This window comes from Chiloscyllium plagiosum, chromosome 22, assembly GCF_004010195.1.
Source record: "Chiloscyllium plagiosum isolate BGI_BamShark_2017 chromosome 22, ASM401019v2, whole genome shotgun sequence".
In the NCBI taxonomy this organism is placed as follows: domain Eukaryota; kingdom Metazoa; phylum Chordata; class Chondrichthyes; order Orectolobiformes; family Hemiscylliidae; genus Chiloscyllium; species Chiloscyllium plagiosum.
The window spans coordinates 51,682,502-51,703,843 of NC_057731.1; the positions used below are offsets into that span (position 1 = coordinate 51,682,502).

The 21,342-nt window shown below is 43.1% G+C and overlaps 1 protein-coding gene across 3 annotated transcripts in view; it reads right to left on the reverse strand.

Moving 5' to 3' along the window:
* Positions 1–21,342, reverse strand: part of sfxn2 (sideroflexin 2) — an 85,838-nt gene that overhangs the window by 28,968 nt on the left and 35,528 nt on the right. For all 3 annotated transcript variants that reach the window (XM_043713053.1, XM_043713052.1, XM_043713054.1), the window contains exons 6-8: positions 17,826–17,911; positions 14,759–14,819; positions 8,183–8,249 (exon numbers count right to left, since the gene is read on the reverse strand). In XM_043713053.1, coding sequence (XP_043568988.1) covers positions 8,183–8,249; positions 14,759–14,819; positions 17,826–17,911 — 214 coding nt within the window. The remainder of the gene's footprint in view (positions 1–8,182; positions 8,250–14,758; positions 14,820–17,825; positions 17,912–21,342) is intronic.

Here is a 21,342-nt window from a genome sequence, read left to right on the forward strand (position 1 = left end):
AAGAGTCAAATAACTTAATTACTTGTATTAAACGGGGCACAGATATCATCGGGTTAGTTAGAAAGAGAAGAGCGTCATCTGTGTAAAGGGTGATCTTATGCCCTCCTGACCCTACCTCTGGGGCAGTTATATTGGTGTCCCTCAGGATGGCCTCTGCCAACGGCTCAAGCACCACTGCAAATAGTGACGGTGAAAGGGGGCACCCTGTCTGCTACCTCTGCTAAAACTAAAATTGTCAGACCTTATACCATTAGTGAGCACTGCTGCTTTTGGATCACTACATAACACTGCCACCCACTTGGCAAAGACCCCTCCAAGACCAAACTATTCCAAACCAAAAGAGGTATGGCCACTCCACCCGGTCAAACGCTTTCTCTGCATCTTGGGAGACTACCAAGCCTGGAATCAAATCTTGCTGTTATACATGAACCATATTTAGCACACTCCTAATATAATTGGAGGACCTGCGACCCCTAGTAAAACCTATCTGGTCCTCCCTTACGATAAAGGGCAAGAATTTCTCCAGCCTCAGCACCAGCATTTTCGATAAAATTTCAAAGTCCATATTTAATAACAACATGGGCCTATACGAAGTACAATCCGCTGGGGCTTTCCTTCTCTTGAGAGTAAGAGAAATATTTGCTTCCCTCAGAGAGGATGGGAGGGCAGTCCTGACTATGAATAATTGTACATATCCAACATTGGCCCAGCCAGCATATTTATAAACTCCTTATAAAACTCACCTTTGAAATCCGTCTGGGCTGGGCACTTTACCACTCTGGGGCAGCTTCGCCACCTCCTGTATCTCTTGGATTGTTAGACGGGCATTCAAAAGAGACCCTGCTCCAAAGTTACACCTGGGAGGTCCAAGGTCTTAAAAAGAGGACTCCACCTTCGCCAATCTGTCCTCACAGCCCTCCAACTAGTACAACTCAGAATAGAACTTCCTGAATGCTGCGTTAATCTTTTTGGGATCTTTAGGTGATAGAACCAGCACACTCTCTAATGGATGTGATAGATTGGGGGGGGGGACTCTTCTTTCTGGCTAAGTATGCCAGACATCTACCTGGTCTATCATCACACTCTAATAACCTCTGTTTTGCAAAGGAAATCTTCCTCGTTGCTGTCTAGGTAAGTGCAGCATTCAAAACAGCCCTGAGGGCTGTAATCCACTGCAATTTATTTACAGGCATTCTGTCAAAATATGCTGTCTTGGCTGCCTTCAGTCAAGCCTCGAGTAAACGCTGCTGCTGTCCCCTCTGCCGCTTCCAAGTTGCTGATTAAGAAATAATCAAACCCCTTGCATGAGCCTTGGCAATCTCCAAGAGCACCAATGGATTGCTGGCTGTACCCGAATTAATGTCCCAAAAAATGTTTAATTCCCGCGAAAAATACTCAATAAACTTGCTATCCTTCAGGAGGAAAGGATCCATGTGCCAATGCCGCGAGCCTGTCCCATCGCCACTGATCTTAACCTCCATGTACACTGCTGCAGGATCAGAAATTTAAAAATCACACAACACCAGGTTATAATCCAACAGGTTTATTTGGAAGCACTAGTTTTTGGAGCACTGCTCCTTCATCAGGTGGATGTGGAGTATAAGATTGTAAGACACAGAATTTATGGCAAAAGTTGACAGTGTGATGTAACTGAAATTATATATTGAAAAATTTCAGTTACATCACACTGTAAATTTCTGCTATAAATTCTGTGTCTTACAATCTTGTTCTCCACAACCACTTGATGAAGGAGCTAATGCTTCCAAATAAACCTGTTGGACTATAACCTGGTGTTGTGTGATTTTTAACTTTGTTCACCCCACCCCATCACCGGTATCTCCAAATCATGATCAGAAATGGCTATGTTCCCAATTCTGCAGGACAGCACTGAATTCAAAAAGGCCGATGGGGCAAAAACATGTCAATGCTAGAGTAGCACTTATGTGGGTTAGAGAAAAAGGTGAAATCCCTACCCTCAGGGTGAAGACATCTCCACACATCTACCAACCCAGCTCCCTGTTCAGGTCCACCAGCTGCCTGGATTGAGGGGATATACCTGCGAGACCCCTCGGTATCCTGTCCACCTCGGGGTCCATAAGCTGGTTAAAGGTTCCCCCCCCCCCCTTTTAATTGTATGATGTGCCCCAAGGGCCACCAGCCTGGAGAGCGCATCTGTTAAAAATTTGAGGGGGTGTGCCGGGGGGGGACTATACATTCAAGATCCCATATTCCTCTCCGTGTATTAAAGCTTTAAGGATCAGCGACTGCCCATATTCATCCCTAATTTGATTGAACAACTGAAATGGAAGATTCTTCTGAATGAGTATAGCTACTTTTCAAATTAAAGGATGAAAGGAACACCCAGCCAAACCCTCCCTGCCGTAACTTTAAGTGCTCCTTATTGGTTAGGTGTGTTTCTTGCAGCAAGGCTATAGTGACGCTTTCTTTTCTAAGGCTTGAAAGTATCTTTTTTTCTCTTACTCGGCGAATGACACCTCTTAATGTTCCAGGTGCATCATTTAAATGAATGATTAGTCATTGCTGTCCAAAACAGCCCATAGCCCCCCGGGAGGAAGATCTCCACTTTTAGCACGCCAAGTGAAAACAGTAAACAGTTCGTATACAACTACAAAAACTATCAAATCAAAACCTCTAACAACTACTTCTATAATGAACCAACATATAACACAAATAAGAAGAGACTTTCCCCCTTGCCCACAGGGGGCACTCATACTACCCATTAACCCCTCTATGGCTCCTTCTAGCTGAAGCCATGCCCCAAACCCAGACAAAACAAAGTAAAAAATGTTACATGCGTCTTACAACAAGAAAACAGGGGGCACTCAGCCCATCGCATCCATACCAACCCCCTCCCCCCAAACCATCCCTTGCCACCCCCATACTAAGAGAGAGAACAGAAAGTGAATGATAGAGAAAAAAATAAAGGATAACAGGAGAGGAGAAGGAAGGAAGAGGAGGGAGAAAGAGAAAAAGGGAGACCCCACATATTAAAAGGACAAAACCAGGTAAATCAGGCAAACTACAGAGAAAACTAAGCAAACACTATTGTCCTTATTATTTGAGCCAATCAGTCTATTTTAAGCTATCCAGGAAGTCCTTTGCTTTTTCCGATGAGCCAAAATTAAACATGGACCCTCTGTGGCTGAAATGCAATATTGCTGGATATTTTACTGAGTATTGAATATTCAAGTCCCTCAGCCTCTTTGTTTTTACCTCATCAAAGGCCTTTCTCTTACGGATCACGACCGCAGAAACGTTTTGGAAAAACATAATTCTTGAATCTTTGCATATCAGAGGCTGTGGATCCTTGCCCAGTGCTCTAGAAGCTTCCAGCATCATTTGTTTGTCTCTATAGTGCTGGAACCGCACTAGGACCAGGCGGGGATGCTGGCCTGATTCAGGCCTGCGCACAGCGACCCGGTGGGCCTGCTCGACCTGCACCCGGCCTACCTCGACTTCCAGCTTCAAAAACTGCGGGAGCTATTGTTCCAAGAAGCGTACGAGCTAGCCTTCCTCTTCCCGTTCCAGCAGCCCCACCTGATGGATGTTCATCCTATGGCCTCAATTTTCGAGGCTCCTTCGACCTGCTCCTCCAAGGCCCGTACCTGCCATTCCAGGGCCTGGACCCGACCCGCCCAAGATTCCACTGCGGTTTCCAACACCGCGGCCCGCTGCTCCACCTCCACAACCCGCCGCCCAAAATGCTGGATCTCCTGGTCATGCTTCTGCAGCATGGCCAAGATTGGGTCCTGCCTTTTCTGGGTCTCCTCCATCGCTGAATCAATCTTCTCTTGGAGTTTCCCGAACTCCGAGACTAGGCTTTGCTCCACAGATAAGTCCCCAGGAGCATTCACAGAGGCTGATGCCATGTTCGCGGGCATGTCCGGTACTGCAGGGGAGTGCCCCGCTTGTTGTGAACCTCGTGGTCCTAGTCCCTTAGTCATTTTTTTGTTTCTTTAAAAATAGCACTGAAACTAATATATATAGCAGTTCAGAGAGTGTAAAACCAGCGATTTGTACCACAATGGGTAAGAAGGGGAGGGTGAATACACTTTGTCTGGGTTTTGGTGCAGAGATCAGCAGGGCAGACCCACTGGATCGCCGCCATCTTGGATCTCCCCACTACATTTGTTAATGGAGTTCTGGTTTGAATGCCAGGCCTCAAGGAGTTCCTGTGCGTGTCTTTGTTAACCTATCCCAGGATGGATGTATTGTCCCAGTCGAACTGGTGCCCTTCTTTGTCTGTGTGTATGGATACCAGTGATACGAGTGTCTTTTAGTGGCTAGTTGGTGCTAATGTATCCTGGTGGCTAGTTTCCTGTCCACCTGTCCAATGTAATGTTTGTTGCAATCCTTGCAGAGTATTTTGTATATAACATTCATTCTGCTGGTTGTTGGTACAGGGTCCTTTAAATTCATCGGGAGCTGTTTCAATATGGTGGTAGGTTTGTAGGCTACCATAGTGCCAAGGGCCCGGAGTAGTCTGCTTGTCATCTCCGAGATGTCTTTAAGGTATGGCAGGGTGGGTAGAGTCTCTGGGCGTGTTGTTTCTTCTTGTTTAGGTCTGTTGTGCAGGATCAGCGAACTGCGCTTATCGGCTACCCGTTGTTCCTGAATATGTTGTTCAGGTGTTTTTCCTTGGCTTCTTGTTGCTCCTGGATACTGCAGTGTGTTGTGACTCTTTTAATTAATGTCCTGATGCAGCTCAGTTTGTGGGTGTTGGGATGATTGCTCCTGTAGTTGAGTATCTGGTCAGTGTGTGTAACGTTCCTGTAGATGTTGGTCCCTAACCTAGTCCCATTTGCCAGCACTTGGCCCATTTCTCTCTAAACCCTTCCTATTCATATACCCATCCAGATGTCTTTTAAATGTTGTAATTGTAACAGCCTCCACTACTTCCTCTGGCAGCTCATTCTACACACGTACCACCCTCTGTGTGAAAGGGTTGCCCGTTGGGTCCCTTTTAAATCTTTTTCCTTTCACCTTAAACTAATGCCCTCTAGTTCTGGACTCCCCCACCACGGGAAAAAGTTACCTTGTTTATTTACCCTATCCGTGCCCCCCATGGTTTTATAAACCTCTATGAGGTCACCCCTCAGTCACCGATGCTCCAGGGAAAACAGCAGAAAAATGTATGGACACATCAACAACACTTCCCTAACATGTGCCAGATTGGTGTGAATTGCTAAAGCAACGAGAAGAAACGGCAACTTCAGAGAAAATATTTTTTTAATCCAATGTGATAAAGGCAATGAACTCTGGAGTGATTGAGTAGTTATTTTTGGAGGCGAAGCTGGTATCCGCATAGCAACAAAACTAGATCTTGCTTGCCAAGAGCCAAAGAGCGATCAGTAACACCTGGGTGCAGCTTGATCCGTGACTTGTTTGAACAAGTCTCTTTAAAAAACATTGGTGTCTCTCCCTGCAGACTGAACACTTTACTTAACAGCATGACTGCTTAAAAAAACCTCTAATCTTCCAGGAGGTACTTTCTGTGCCGCAGTAACATGTGCCAGATTGGTGTGAATTGCTAATCAATGTGATAGCTAGGAGGAAACCTACCTATTACATTCATGTTAAAGAGAGATCCCATTTTAGTTTGTTGGCATGAGAATTTTTCAAACTCAACAAGCAGATCTCTTCCCCTGTGAACAATGTCCCTACAATATGCAAAAAGAGACAAGTTCTGACTTATTTTGTATCCTCACTGTCACCTACTGAAAGATTTCCTGAACAAATAAGGAAAATATATTTCCTCGGGCCAGGCTGGAAGATGTGGGGATTTTCTATGTTTTTGTCAATCAGACCCAGACCTGTATGTACTGACCCAGTCGCATTTGTTCCTGCAGTGGAAAATAAGACCAAAAATACACCGGAGATCTGTAGCCCCAGGTGGTCAGGCCTTTGCAGGAAATTCTTCTAAAAGCAGCGATTCACCTGCTTTCAAAAAAATACCAATTGGCCAGCAACTGTAGCTATGTAAAGAAAATGTCCAAAACAAAGGTTTTATCGAACTGCCTGAAGGTTATTGCTATTATCAACTCGGGGAGGAGGGGGAAGGTGATGGCCGAATGGTGTAATCGCTACACTATTAATACAGAGACTAGGAGAAAGTGCAGACTGTGGATGCTGGAGATTAGAGTTGAAAGTGCGGTACTGGAAAAGCACAGCAGGTCAGGCAGCATCCGAGGAGCTGGAGGGTTGACATGCTGGGAAGGTGATAGGTAGGTGAAGGTGGGGGTGTGATGGTGATAGGTAGGAGTGGATGATGGGAAGGAAGATGGACAGGTGGGACAGTTCAAGAGGGCAGTGCGAGTTGGAGATTGGATTTGGGATGAGGCCGGGCTGGGGGGAATCCAGAGACCCAGGTAACATCCTGGGGACCTGGGTTCAAATCCTACTACAGCAGATGGTGGAATTGAATTCATTTTGAATTTTTTAAAAATCTGAAATTAAGGGTCTAATGGTGACCATGAATCCATTGTCGATTGTCAGAAAACCCCATCTGGTTCACTAACGTCCTTTTTTAGGGAAGGAAACTGCCATCCTTACCTGGTCTGGCCTCCATGTGACAGCATCGTGATTGACTCTTAAACTGTTCTCTTTGGGATGGGAATAAATGCTGTGAGATGCCCTCATGTCGTGAATGAATTAAAGAAAGCCAACAAAAAAAACTGGAATAAAGTTTGTTACCGTTTGTGATCATTTTATTTTGGGTGTGAGTAAACAAATAATCAGATTAAACCAGAAATTGCTGTAAAAGCTCAGCAGGTCTGGCAGCATCTGTGATAAGAAATCAGAGTTAATGTTTTGGGTCCAGTGACCTTTCCTCAGAACTGATGTAGCTATGAAAAGTTTGGTTTATAATCCACATTTTCCCAGCTACCATCAGTTCTGAGGAAGGGTCACCAGACCTGAAACGTTAACTCTGATGTCTCTTCACAGATGCTGTCAGACCTGCTGAGCTTTTACAGCAACTTTTGTTTTTGTTTCTGATTTACAGCATCTGCAGTTCTTTCAGTTTTTAAATGATCAGATTAATCAATTTCAATTTTAATGTAGAATTTCTGTTTGTGCTTGAGTAACTGATACCACTATAATGAAGCCAGTACCAAATGACTCATAGCTATAGAATAGTTGAACACTAATTCATACAAGGTCCTGGAATGTAAGTGGTATCCTGGAACCCAGGGTTTTCATTGGTTGAATGTGTTTATTATTTTAATTAACCTGTTCAGCTATCATCTGGGCCAAGTGAGACTTGATCCAGGCCTCTTGGTTCAGAGGTAGGGACATGTGCCGGAAGAGCTTTCTTTGAAACCCAGAGATTTTACTGAATTCAAATTTCAGCATCTGCCTTGGTGGGAATTGACATTATGACCACAGAAAGTTAACCTTGGGTTATTAATTATTAGTTATATCACTGTGACACACCACCTACTCCCTGGAATTCAGGGAGGTAGGGTCAAAACAGTTTGTCTAGGCACGTTATGAATTGCAACTGGAGGAAGTGGGATTTGAACCCAGACTTCTTGGCCCAAAAGTGGGGATACTACCAGTTTGCTGCAAGAACCCATTGGAAACCAGCCTACACCTGAAAAGAGAGAATTAAGGCAAAAAGAGATGGGGGAGAGCATTATGCCAGCAACAAAAAATATAATGACAACAATAATGACTTGCAAGTAAGTAACACAATTAAAAGTACCTTTAAGTTACTACAACAAACCAATGTGCTTTAAAGATCTAAATCTAAATTGGAGAGATGAAAGAGTATGTGCATTTGATTCCAGTGTTGAAAAATCATGACAGAAATTGGTGAGACATGTTATGGACAATTCTGACCCGATAATAATTTAAGGGTTCATAATATTTACTAGTTCACTTGAATAGGCACAGTGAATGCTAAACTAGTTTAAGTATTCAAGTAACTAATGGGCACATTCCAAAATCAGTGAAAGGAAGCCTAAGATATGTCGAGAAAGTAATGAGAATTAAGTAAGGGCTTAAGTAACAGTGATCTGCCAAAACGGAACAGTTTTATCTAAACAACTATACAATCTACCATCTCGGTCCATTACCTCATCAGAAGACTCGCTTCTGTTTAACCAAAGATGGACCTGAGCTATCTACAGATACAAATGGTGTTTTTTTAGATACTTACTCATTCCCGGAGCGGCCATGGTAACTCTAGAGATTACTACTTGTGTGATACCCTTTACAGCAGCATTCTAAAACACAAATGGACATACAAGACATGGATGCGTCAGAAAGGGAGAAATCAAACAGCAGAACTGCCTCCTACTTTGCAGTCTCTATAAAGATCATTTACAAACACATGGATAAAGGTTATTTCCTGATGGATAAATATTCTAGATTGTTAACTCTATGGGAGGCTTATGACAATGGTGAAATCCGACATACATCTAACATCTTTGAATGCTGGTGATTATTTGCTTAACTGAACTTAAGAAAGCAATTTATAGGTGGTGAACAGACATTTGAATAGCTATTAACAAAATGAAGCCGTGCCTTTGGGAGAGGCTTGTACATTCAGTCATGTTAAAAAGAACAAAGTCCTCAACAAATGTTGCACAGTTCAGTTTGCACGTGCTCAGTTGTGCATTGTCCAACATCAAACGGGAAAAATCTGGGAGGATTTGCGTTTGATCTGTGGTCTGTATTGAGTTCGTTAATCTCGGGGCAAAGCTAAAATATTAGCCCGAGAATTAACCTCTATTTCCCATGCCCACTTAAAAGGATACCTAAAGGGGTAACTTTATCATGCAGAGGACAGTGTGTGTATGGAATGAGCTGCCAGAGGAATTGGTGGAGGCTAGTACAATTACAACATTTAAAAGGCATCTGGATGGATATGTGAATAGGAAGCGTTTAGAGGGATATGGGACAGGTGCTGGCAAATGGGACTAGATTAATTTAGGATATCTGGTCGGCATGGATGAGATGGGCCGAAAGGTCTGTTTCTGTGCTGTACATCTCTATGACTCTATGACCCTCTCTCCAACTGGGTTTGAGAGAGAATACACAAGCTGCCTGAATTCCCCTCTTTTCCACCTCCCCAGTGTGCAACCAAATAGTGGAGGCGAGTGGGTCACCTTGCTCTTCCATGTCAGACAAACCAAATGCTTTTAAAAAAAGTCTTCCTTCAAAAGACTGCCTCCTTCTCCTGAAGGTGCGGGCTCAAGCTGGGATAGGGTTCTATGTCTGCGAGATGTCCTTTGTTAACCCCACCTTCATGAACATTCTTCACACTTGTGATTACACAGCCAACAAGTCATATGTGCATCACAGACTAATCTAATCATGCTCAGCCACAATTAGAAATGTCATGGGGTGAGAGTGTGGAGCTGGAAAAGCACAGCAGGTCATGCAGTGTCCAAGGAGCAGGAAAATTGACGTTTCATGCCTAAGCCCTTCATCAGGAATTATCCAGAACTTTATTGCCATGCATGTACCTGAAGAGTTGGATGATCCCAGCCAGGTATGAGTGATTCAAGGGAGAGGAATACTGTTCCAAAGGGGGTACAGGAGGAGGAGTTTTGGGGGTACATGTTCATGGATTGTTGAAGGGTGCAGGGCAGGTTGAAAAAGTGATGAAGAAAACACATGTGATCCTGTGTCTTAGATATAGGCTCAAACACAAAGAAGTCACGGTGAACATTTATAAAACACTGCTTTGTCCTCAACTGGAGCTCACACCAAACGCAAGGAAAGTCGTGAAGACTTTAGGAAAGATTCACAAGAATGATTCCAGGGATGAGGAATTTCAATTGCTTGGGATGACAGAACTTAAACATTGCCAGAAGGAAACAAAAACTCAAAGCTTTGATTCTTGAACTTGTCAGAACTCATCAGGATACAAGAATGGACTTGAAATAAAAAGGGCTGCCATTTTAAATAGCATGAGAAAAGGGTGCTGACTGGTTGAACCTGGTGGTCAATATGCAACTTCTTATCTTTTTTTCAATGTTTAGTTTCAGTTTTTATCAATAAGGTTGGAGAAGCTGAGGGTGTTGTCCTTGGCAAAGAGATAATGAAGAGAAGAATTGATAGAGATGTTCAAAGTTATGAAGAATGTGAACAGAGATAGAGAGAAACTGTGCCCAATTGGCAGAAGGGTTGGGATTTAGAGGAAGATGATGTAAGGTGACTTATGTAGAAAACAACAGCAACATGAGGAAATATTTTTCTTACACAATGAGTCTCTGGAATGCGTGACAGAACAGGTAGCAGATTCAGTTGAGATCTTCCAAGAAAATTGGATCGTCAGAAGAGAGAATATTTGTAGGGTTACAGAGAAATGACAGGGGAATAGGACAATGCGAGTTGCTCTTGCAAAGAGTGAGTATAGGCATGACACACCCAACAGCCTCCTTGTCAGCTTTAACCAAACTTACAAACTTCTATTCTGTGTTTTGATTCTTCAGACTGAGCTCTCCTGTTCTGCTCTCAGCTGACCCAGAGGCTGGACAGCCCCAGTGCTGTTCTTGATACAATTGCTCAGGAGTCTACAAGAATGGCCTTGTGATGCCTCACCTGCAGTGACCCCTCATTGCTCCTCATTACAGGGACGTACTGACAGCCACTGAGAGTCTCCCCCTTCAAACAGGTTGAGGTGAATGAGTCGGTGGACCAGCATCTTGTCTCAAACCATCTCATTATTCTGCAATCTGGACACGGAAGCTGTAAGCCACAGTGCTGGTAATATATTTCTCACTTATAAAAAGTGGGCATGATTATCATTTACTGATAGAATACTTGTACCTGAACTTTAGAACCTAAGGCAGCAGGAAGTAAAAGGCATAATGGGAATGGAGATACCTCTACCAGAGGTCTCATTAGCAGTAAAACAGCCAGAAAGAGCTGTAGGAGAGAATTAGATTAGATTAGATCCCTACAGTATGGAAACAGGCCCTTCGGCCCAGCAAGTCCACATCGCCCCTCCGTAAAGTAACCCACTCAGACCCATTCCCCTACCCTATATTTACGCCTGACTAATGCATCTAACACTATGGGCAATTTAGCATTGCCAATTCACATGACCTGCATATCTTAGGATTGTGGGAGGAAACCAGACCACCCGGAGGAAACCCACACATACACGGGGAGAATGTGCAAACTCCACGAAGACAGTCGTCCAAGGCGGGAATCAAACTCAGGTTCCTGGTGCTGTGAGGTAGCAGTGCTAACCACTGAGCCACCGCGCTCTGAACATGTAATTAATAAAATTTAATTTAAACCCTAAATGGATTTGAGGCATGAGCAACCAATTTTAAATGAACAATTAGTTATTGGAATAAGAAGCCAATATTATCATACATTAAACATTGAGGTGACCACGTCTAGAGCAGTGTGGTCTCCGTACCTAAGCAAAGGTATGTTTTCCCTAGCGGAACACACCAACAGTTCAACCAATGAACTCCTGGCGATGGAGGGGTTCTCCAGCTTTACCAGACTGATTCCTGGGAAGAGATGTACAGGTGGAGACTGGATTGGATAGGACTATACTCGCTGGGGTTTAAAAGAAATGGGAGGGGGACCTGTAGAATTCTACCAGGACTAGACACGGTAAATGCAGGAAGGATGTTCCTGATGACCAGGGAGTCCAGAATCTGGGGTCACATTCTAAGGATATGAAGGAGGTCATTTGGGACTGAGAGTGAGGAGACATTTCTTCACCCAGAGCATACGGGGGCTGTGGAATTCTCCACCGCAGAAAGCTGAGGCGGTTGAGGCCAAAACATCAAGTGCTTTCATGAAGAAAATAAATGATAGTTCTTGGGACTATAAGAGTCAAAGGGTATGGGAAGAAAGAGGGAACGGAGGACTGAATTGATCAACCATGATCATATTGAACGATGGAGTAGGCTCGATGGGCTGAATGAACTACTCCTGCTTTTATTTTTATCCTCTGTCCTATGAAGATAAGGCCTATATAACCTGAAGTTTGGAAACTTACAAATTTCTGACAGGATTCATCAAGGTAAGTGCAAGGAGAATATCTACCCTGGTTGGGGGTTCTAGAACCAAGGGATTAGAATCTCAGGATTGGGAGGAATTTCTTCACAGGGGGAGGTGAATGTTTAGAACTGGCTACCCAAGGGGCTGTGATAGCTTATCATTGGGAACATTCAAGGCAGAGATTGGTTGATTCCTTAATATTAAAAAAAACATTGAGGGGTATGGGGATAGTGCAGGACGGTGATGTTCACGTCGAAGAACAGCCAAAATTTAATTTAATATTGGGGGGAGTCTCAAAAGGCTGAATGGCCTGCTATTCCTACTCCTTTTTCTTATGTTCTCACATTAAAGTATCATTAATGCTGCACCTAAAGCAGAAAGTACTGGAAATAATCACCAGCGCAGACAACATTACTTCCTCAGTTAAATTTAATCCCAGCAATTTAAGTTTGAATCTGGGAAATGATGTTTACATTCAGATATTGCCCAAAGCAATCAGTCACCAGACTCTGCCCGGCCTTTGACAACTGGGGGATGGGGAATGAGCTGGTGCACCTCCTAGTGGTTATTTGGCTTAATAACAATGAGGCCTTCATCAAAACTCCCAGCCCTGCAGACATTAGGTGAAATGTATTGCTCTCTCCTCTGGAGGATTCAGTGACATGGGGAGCAGGGTGGGGGTTGTATTTAATCAGGTGTTAATGTGGATGCTGGAGACACCATCACTGCCATCTCCTGATTAGACCAACAGACAACTTTCCTGCCTCTCGGCAAAATGCCCACTAAAGGGTCTTGTCGTCAAGACCACGTGGGGAGCGTAATGTTGCAAATATTTGGGGGGGGGTTGTTGGAATATTCATACCAGCACCAGCCATGCACCCCAATGGCACTGTTTTTCAGTAATGCTAGTATCTCTGATTGGACAGCATAGTGGCGGGGTGGTTAGCACTGCGGCCTCACAGCTTCAGGGATCTGGGTTCGATTCCAGCCTCGGGCGACTGTCTGTGTGGAGTTTGTACATTCTCCCTGTGTCTGCGTGGTTTCCTCTGGGTGCTTTGGTTCCCCCCCACAGTCAAAATTAGGGTGAATTGGCCATGCGAAAAAAAACCTGTAGTGCTTGGGGATGTGTAGGTTAGGTGCATTTGTCAGAGGTAAATGTAGAGTGGTAGGGGAGTGGAACTGGGTGGGCTACTCTTTGGAGATGTGGACTTGTTGGGCCAAATGGCCTGTTTCCACCCTATAGAAATTCTACGGGCAGCAGATTTGTGCAACTGGTACGATTTCCCGATTAGCACTCAATTCAGCGGACCTTCCCTAAAGAGAAGCATTGGGTCTTTAGCAGTGGGCAAGAGCCACCCCCTCCATTGCATGCTCGCTGGTTTGTACTTTGCACACTCCCTGCCCCCCACACCCCAAGAAAGGGTAGTGAGCAAGCACGAGCACTTTATGTTTGGGGACCACTGACAGGAAGAATTCATGAGTTGAGGCATTACTGAGCAAACCCCTATGCTTCTTTATACTCTGTGGTTCTCAGCTGCCAAGGCATCTGTTGGTTTCCAAGCTCAAGGACAAAAACAAAACACTTAATGGTTTGCTTTGTCCTCGACTCTTCAATGATCTTTCAAAGCCCCGAATCTCTCAAAGACCTGGACAGGACTGCATTGTGCCTTTGGGGGCTGCCTCTGAAATCAAGAGTTTCTACATGTATGAAACAAATGTGCCAAGTTTTGACATTATTACAGTGACGATTGTGACTTTGTGCAATACTTTGTATCGATCGCCCATTACACATCTTGCCTGATTTTTATTTCCATTGTAAGTTATCAGGAGAGATGCTGTTTATACTTGGTATCACTTGCTTTACGCAATCAAAAGTCAAAATCCATCCCAAAATCCTTTACCCACCAAAGTCTGAATTTTTCCTTCCTCAACACTTTAAATGCTTTTTTATTCACTCCTTGGATGTGGGCATCGCTGGCTGGGCCAACATTTACTGCCCATCTCTAGTTGTCCTTGGAAAGTTGGGGTGAGCTGCCTTCTCAAATTACTCTGGGTTGACCTGCAAAGCCATTAGGGAGGGAGTTTCAAGATTTTAACCCAATGACAGTGGAAGGCAGCGATACATTTCCAGATCAGGATGGAAAGTGGTTTTGAGAGGAACTTGCACAGGGTGGTGTTCCTATGTATCTGCTCCACTTGTCCTTCAAGACGGAAGCGGTCGTGGGTTTGGAAGATGCTGTCTGAGGACCTTTGGTAAATCTCCCTCACCACCTGCCACAGACACAGACTAGTGGCTAACGGTTGATAACGATGGACCATTTTATGTCTGTCCGACGCTTGTGTGTTACTAGGAATGTTTTCTTGTGGAATATAGACTGTACAGATTGCAGCTACATTCAGTTGGTAAACCACCTTACCTTCTAGCAGGGAATTATTGGGTTCACATTCTACACTTAAGCACATTTTGTAGACTATCAAATTCAACATTTATTTGAAGAAGACTATTAAGGTGGATATGAAAGATCCCACAGTACAATTTAAAAGCTATAGAATTGGAAATCTTACATCACTTAAGATAAAAACACACAAGTGATGTAAATTACAATATTCATGTCACAATACAGAAAGGTTCAAAAATCACCCCCACACACCTGTTCTCCTAACTTCTCCTACCACCTTTAGCTTCAGTGTACACTTACCTTGGATTCTCCCACTTTATTGTCCAATTTATTGTCATTTTCCTTCAGTGTGCACTTACCCTGGATTTTCCCAGTTGATTGTCATTTTCATCTGTCACAGCGATTCCACTTATTATTTCCCTGAAATATAAAAGTGGAGATATTCAGAAGGACATAAATACCAGCGGTTGTGTGAAGTGTTTTCACACCAGTCTTACCCTGACCTCTACTGGTTGGCAAAACAATAAATAATCTTTCACTAGTGTACAGCCACACACAGACAGCGCTGTTCAAGCAGTAACTCTCAGCATTCTGCCTTTTCTCGCCCAAGGGTGTTGACCCACATCACACAGCGATTTAATGGGTGTCAAATGTGTACATGAGATAGTTTCCTTATTTACAAGCTCAGGCACAGAGCCTCACTGGATTGTTTTTCACTGTAGATAGCTGGTTTCTGCTCTTTCCAAACAACTGTGGTTATATCACATGCCCTTCCAGGAAGGACTCGTGGGATCAGGAACTTGGGTAACAATCACAGCAGCCAAGATAAAATTAAGATTCCACCCAGTTCTCTGGATTCCTTTTACCAATCATTAGTGGTTGTGAATTCAGCCACCAGGGTCCATACTCAGGAATTCCCTTTCTGAATGCCTTTGTGTTTTAAAGCTCTCCAAAAGGCAAGATCTTTGGATTGCTCATTAATCCCTCTTTCACTGAGCACTCATGGCATGGTGCAGAAACGAGGCTGTTTCTCCAAGTCAGTGTATGAAAGTAAGTTACTGTTATGATCTCAACTCTTTCTATCTTCACCCCAATGTTTTCTGTCTCTAATTAAGTGTTTATTTATCCCCTCCCCTCACAACCCTATTGCCCTTTCATACTCTGCTGGAAGTGTTGGCTTCTTGCAGCTATGCTTCATTATCATTAACCAAGTCAGTAGTGATAAGCTCAGCCACATGAGTCCAGCCTTGTTTTTAATGCATCTCAGCAAAGAAATTCTACCTTCAGCATATACCTGAATGCATCATATCAAACCCACAGGTCACTAATCCATGATTGGGAGCAGGAACTTTTTCTTTCCTAACATAGGACTGTTAAGATCAATTGTAATGTTTCTATCATTACCTCAGCTACAATCAGAACAGGTTAGGCCCTTAACTTAATCTTTCTTTGCTTAGTGCAGTTTATCAACTCTCAAGTTAAACTTGCTCAGCCAATGAGGGAATATAACCTTCACAAACTGATACCTGGGACAGAGAGGTGATTTTTCCATCCTCCACTCTCTCTTTCCACAACAGTTTGCCCTGACCTTTGTGTGATTATGCTACAGTTCACTAGATTGATTCCAGAGATGAGGGGTTTGTCTTATGATGAGAGGTTCAGGCGGTTTAGGCCGATACTCTCTGGAGTTTAGGAGGAGGAGATGAGATTTTATTGCAGTATATAAGATTCTAAAGGGGATTAACAAATAAGACGTAGGGAAGATGTTTCGTGAATTTGTGGAATTCACTGTCGCAGTATGTGGTGGATCCTGGGACACTGAGTAAATTTAAGAGGAGATGGACTGGTTTTTAATTAGTTAAAAGATTAGGGAGAGCGGGCAGGAAGATGGAGTTGAGGCTGAGAGGAGATCAGCCATGATCTTATTAAATGGCGAAACAGTCTGGAGGGGCTGAATGGCCGCCTCCTGCTCCATGTTCTTGTGTTCTCCTTTAGATTTTCCTCCTTTGGTCCTTTGATTGTGTTGGGGGTAACTGTGGAAGGGAGGTCTGCACTGTTGTTCAGATAGCCTTTATTCTAAGGCTTGGATCTCCAAGGTCCCTTAGTGTTCAACCAGTAGGTTGTCCTTTTCTGCTCTAATCCACCAATAACCTGGATGTAAGTATGATACAGTAATTCCACATTCTTTACTCACACTATATATGTTAAGTACACTTTAGTACAGAGTTGTCGATAGTCTCCTCGGTCTCCATCTCAGATTCATGTTTCTGAATGTTCTGTGTAGGTCAAGATTACATCTTCACAGACTGGTTCACACTGACCCCATACTCCAACCAAAGTTCCACATGCTCTTTTTCCTCCCTCAGTGGTTAGCATGCTGATGTCAAGAATGAAGTTACAGAATCTGCTTTTCTACTTTCTTTCCCAGAAGCTTAAAAACTAAAGCCTTCCCCAGTCTTGCATTGCTCAGACAACCCTTCGGCTTTCAAAGATCAAAGTATCATCAAAACGCTGTAAGCTGGGTCAGCATTTTTACTGTCCATCTGTAGGTGCCCTTGAGAAGGTGGTGGTGAGCTGCCTTCTTGAACCACTGCAGTCCATGTGCTGTAGGTAGACCCACAATGCCCTTAGAGAGGGAAGGTAATGACAGCGAAATTGTCAGTGTTCACTGTTACTCAGACTGACAGCAACTTCTGGGGTTTGCACTTGAACAGTTAAACACAGGAATCCAAAGCATGATTCTGTGCTACCTACATGGTGCACTGCTGGAATTCTCCCGAGCACAACCAATTAGAAATCACTGAACTGTCTTAAACTTCCATTCTTATGTTTTTAGACTCCACATAAGAATACTTGAAGAAGTTACAGTCTGTTGCATGAGGTGTACATATTTTTGTCAGGGCAGAGTTGCTGCTAAAGCAGCTCACTGGGACTGAAAAAAAAAGTTGTTGTTGTTGTCAAATGTGTCCAAAATGAGAACAAATTCCATATTGGGGAAAAAAGGCATTTCCATTACTTAAAACCAAAGATTCCTTATGATTTGTTTTAACTTCTATCATATGTCCTAAACATGTATGTTACTTATCTTTGAAGTCTGAAATTAAAAGGGAATGGATTCCATGATCTTTACTTCCTGTTTTTCTGCCTGTGAGAATTCTGTGATGTGATTGGCTATTTTCCCTGCTTGACTATGTCGCAGCTGCCTGGAAATCTTTACGTTTTGACACCAGCTTTCAACCAGCTTTGGAAAAAAGGAAGTCTCTTCACATGGAACACCCAGTCCTTGTCACTCCAAACTTCAGCTGTTAACTTTTGATTTATCACCACATCTCTGAAGCTATTCTAAGAACCTCATCACAAGTACAGTAGAAAGGGTGCCATTTACTGACAGTGGAAGTTCAAGCTTGATACAAAATAAGGACTTACTGTTGTCTCATCATTGGAATGTTCACACAGTTAGCAGCTGCCACAGCAACAAAAGGAACCCAGCGTGCCAATAAAGGGGGAGCTTTCTGGGAAAGAAAATCAAAATAAAACACGTGTACAAAATTCATCAGTCAGTTGTCTAACAAAACATTCAGTTCATTCCTCTGTGTTACAAGAAAATGTCATTGACCTGAAATGTTAATGCTGTTTTCCCCACCTCTCACCTGTTGAGAGTTGTCAGCATTTCCTGCTTTTATTTCAGATTTCTAGCAGCTACTGTTATTTACTTTTTAATCCACCACAGCTTGAGCACAGAAGGTTTGTTGTCTAACGAGCCACTCAACTTGTGAGGAATCTTCTGTATATTGTTGTTCTGTCACTAGTTTCCAGAAGGTACTTCTCAAAATAAAGAATCACAACTTTATTTTACTTGGCCCCAGTTTCTAACTGCGAGATTACAGCACTGAGGTCTGGTATACTCCACACACATCACCTCAGCTCAACAGCACCTGCATTTCTGCTATTATTCAGCCAATTTCATATCCATCTCAAAATTTATTGAACTTGTTTGAGCGGAACGCAAAGACTTGCTGGAGGTCTACAATATCCCGTTGTTAAAATACCCAGGGAAATTATGAAACTAACTTAGCAGATCATTTTCTTTAGCTGTGCCTCTACAATTTTGACAATGACTGATGCAAGACTGGTTTTCTGGCTTTGTTTTCATCAGCTCACTGGTTGTCAATGTCATTAATTAGATATGTAGGATCACTTACAACTGTTGGCAAATTACTTGTGAGTTCTCCAGTAAACCATTTAATATGTCACCATTTAATATGCTAACCAGGTTTAGTTTATCGTAAATTTCAATCCTGTTAACATTCTTGTCTGGATTGCAGAACAATCCAGCATAGAAGACTATATTCTCTGTTCTTTGTTCGAGCTCTCCAAATAATGTCAATCCCTGCTCTTTCCCCCGTTAGTCCTGTAAGTCTAGTAATTTTCCAATTTTTAAAAAAATTTTAACCTCTGAATCAGTTTCCATCAAACTTCGAGATAAAAAATGCCAGAATCATTGTAAAATGTGCTTTGCCACCTTCTTTCAGTTCATTGTAATTTTATTAAAACTGTGGTTTTTGCAAAGTTCCTTCATTGCCTCTTTTTATATTTTAGTCTTTCCACTTGTTTTCCTCACTTTGTTTTTAATGGGTTTGTTTTGCTTATTTGTTTCTTTTTTCAGGTCATTTTCCCTTTATCTTTGCCTGGCACTGACTAATCCTTGCTCTGTACTTAGTTGGCATGCTGAGTACAATGTCCTTGAATGTATTCCATTTGTTATCAGCTGAAATGTTCCCCAGTATTACCACACCCACCCTATCAACATCACTCTGCTCTGCCTCCGTTGCCTTGAAGTTAGCCTTTCATCTTAAAAAGAAAAGCTTTGCTTTTATATTTCTCAGTGCCTGGTTTTTGTGTAGGTTGAATTCAGTTCCAGTCCAGTCCTTTGTGGGTATTCTTCATTGCTAGGTAAATAATGTATTTTGTCATTTAGATTTTTCTATTTCCTGCTTTTGAGAAGAATTCAAATCAGTTAGGATACAAGTTTTAACTTTCTTTGGAGACTGCAAGGCTCAGTAATTGCTAGATCTAATAGCTCTTTTATTTATTCCTGGCATGTGGGTGTCACTGGCTACGCCAACATCTAGTATCCATCCGTAACTGCCCTGGAGGAGCTGATGGTTAGCTGCCTTAGTGAACCACTGCAGGCCATTTGGTGTAAGTACATTAGGGGGGGAGTTGTGAGGTTTTTGTTGTATTTGTACATGGAATATGGGCATCATTGGTTAGGCCACCATCTATTGTCCATCCATAATGGTCCAGAGGGCAGTTAAGAGTCAACCAGACTGCTGTGGCTTCAATGACCACCTTAGTTGATGAGAAAAGCGAAAAAGGACGGATCAATTAATTAGCAGGTGAACTATGCAGGAGCCAGTTAGCTGCATTGTCCACTTGGTCTTGTGGAACACTGCAGCTGGGAAGAGGAAGAGCTATGAGAAAATAGTAAAAGTAGTTTTAATTTAGTAAATTCTGTTGGCAGACTTCTGTTGAATGTTGCTCTTGAACCAGAAGTGAGAAGTGGAACAGTAACCTAAGGTGAACCCTCTTTCATTTCCCACTTTTCCATCCACATGCCAGGAATAAATAAAGAAGCTATTAAATCTAGCAGTTACTGAGTTTTGCAGTCTACAAAAGTCACATGGTGTGCAGGGTGTTCTAGCTAGGTGGATAAAGAACTGGTTGAGCAACAGGAGACAGAGAGTAGTAGTTGAAGGGAGTTTCTCGAAATGGAGAAAGGTGACCAGTGGTGTTCCACAGGGGTCAGTGCTGGGGCCACTGTTGTTTGTGATATACATAAATGATCTGGAAGAGGGCACTGTTGGTATGATCAGCACGTTTGCAGATGACACGAAGATTGGTGGAGTAGCAGAAAGCATAGGGGACTGTCAAAGAATACAGGAGAATATAGATAGACTGGAGAGTTGGGCGGAGAAGTGGCAGATGGAGTTCAATCCAGGCAAATGTGAAGCGATACGTTTTGGGAAGTCTAATTCTAGAGTGAATTATACAGTAAATGAAAGAGCTTTGGGAAAAGTTGATGTGCAGAGAGATTTAGGAGTTCAGGTCAATTGTACCCTGAAGGTTGCTGCACAGGTGGATAGAGTGGTCAAGAAGGCATACGGTATGCTTGCCTTCATCGGACGGGGTATTGAGTATAAGAGCTGGCAGGTCATGTTAAAATTGTACAAGACTTTGGTTTGGCTGCATTTGGAATACTGTGTACAGTTCTGGTCGTCACATTACCAAAAGGATGTGGATGCTTCGGAGAGGGTGCAGAGAAGGTTAACGAGGATGTTGCCTGGTATGGAAGGTGCTAGCTATGAAGAGAGGTTGAGTAGATTAGGATTGTTTTCATTAGAAAAAAGGAGATTGAGGGGGGACCTGACTGAGGTCTACAAAATCATGAAGGGTATAGACAGAATAGATAGTGATACACTTTTTCCAGGGTGAAGGATTCAATAACAAGAGGTCACGCTTTCAAGGTGAAAGGTGAAAAGTTTAAGGGGGATACACGCGGCAAGTACTTTACACAGAGGGTGGTGGGTGTCTGGAACGCGTTGCCAGTAGAAGTGGTAGAGGCAGGCACGGTAGATTCATTTAAGATGCATCTGGACAGATGCATGAGTAGATGGGGAGCAGAGCGATACAGATGCTTAAGAATTGGGCGACAGGTTTAGACAGTGGATTTGGATCCGCTCAGGCTTGGAGGACCGAAGGGCCTGTTCCCGGGCTGTAAATTTTCCTTGTTCTTTGTTTATCTGTGCTCCATTGTGAGAGAAACTAGACTCAATGTCAGGGGGTCCCAGCAGGAATCCAACTCCATTACATTACTGTAGCCCACAATTGGCACCACTTCGACAATAGGTGTGGCAAGAGCTGGGGAGGAAGAGAAGAAATG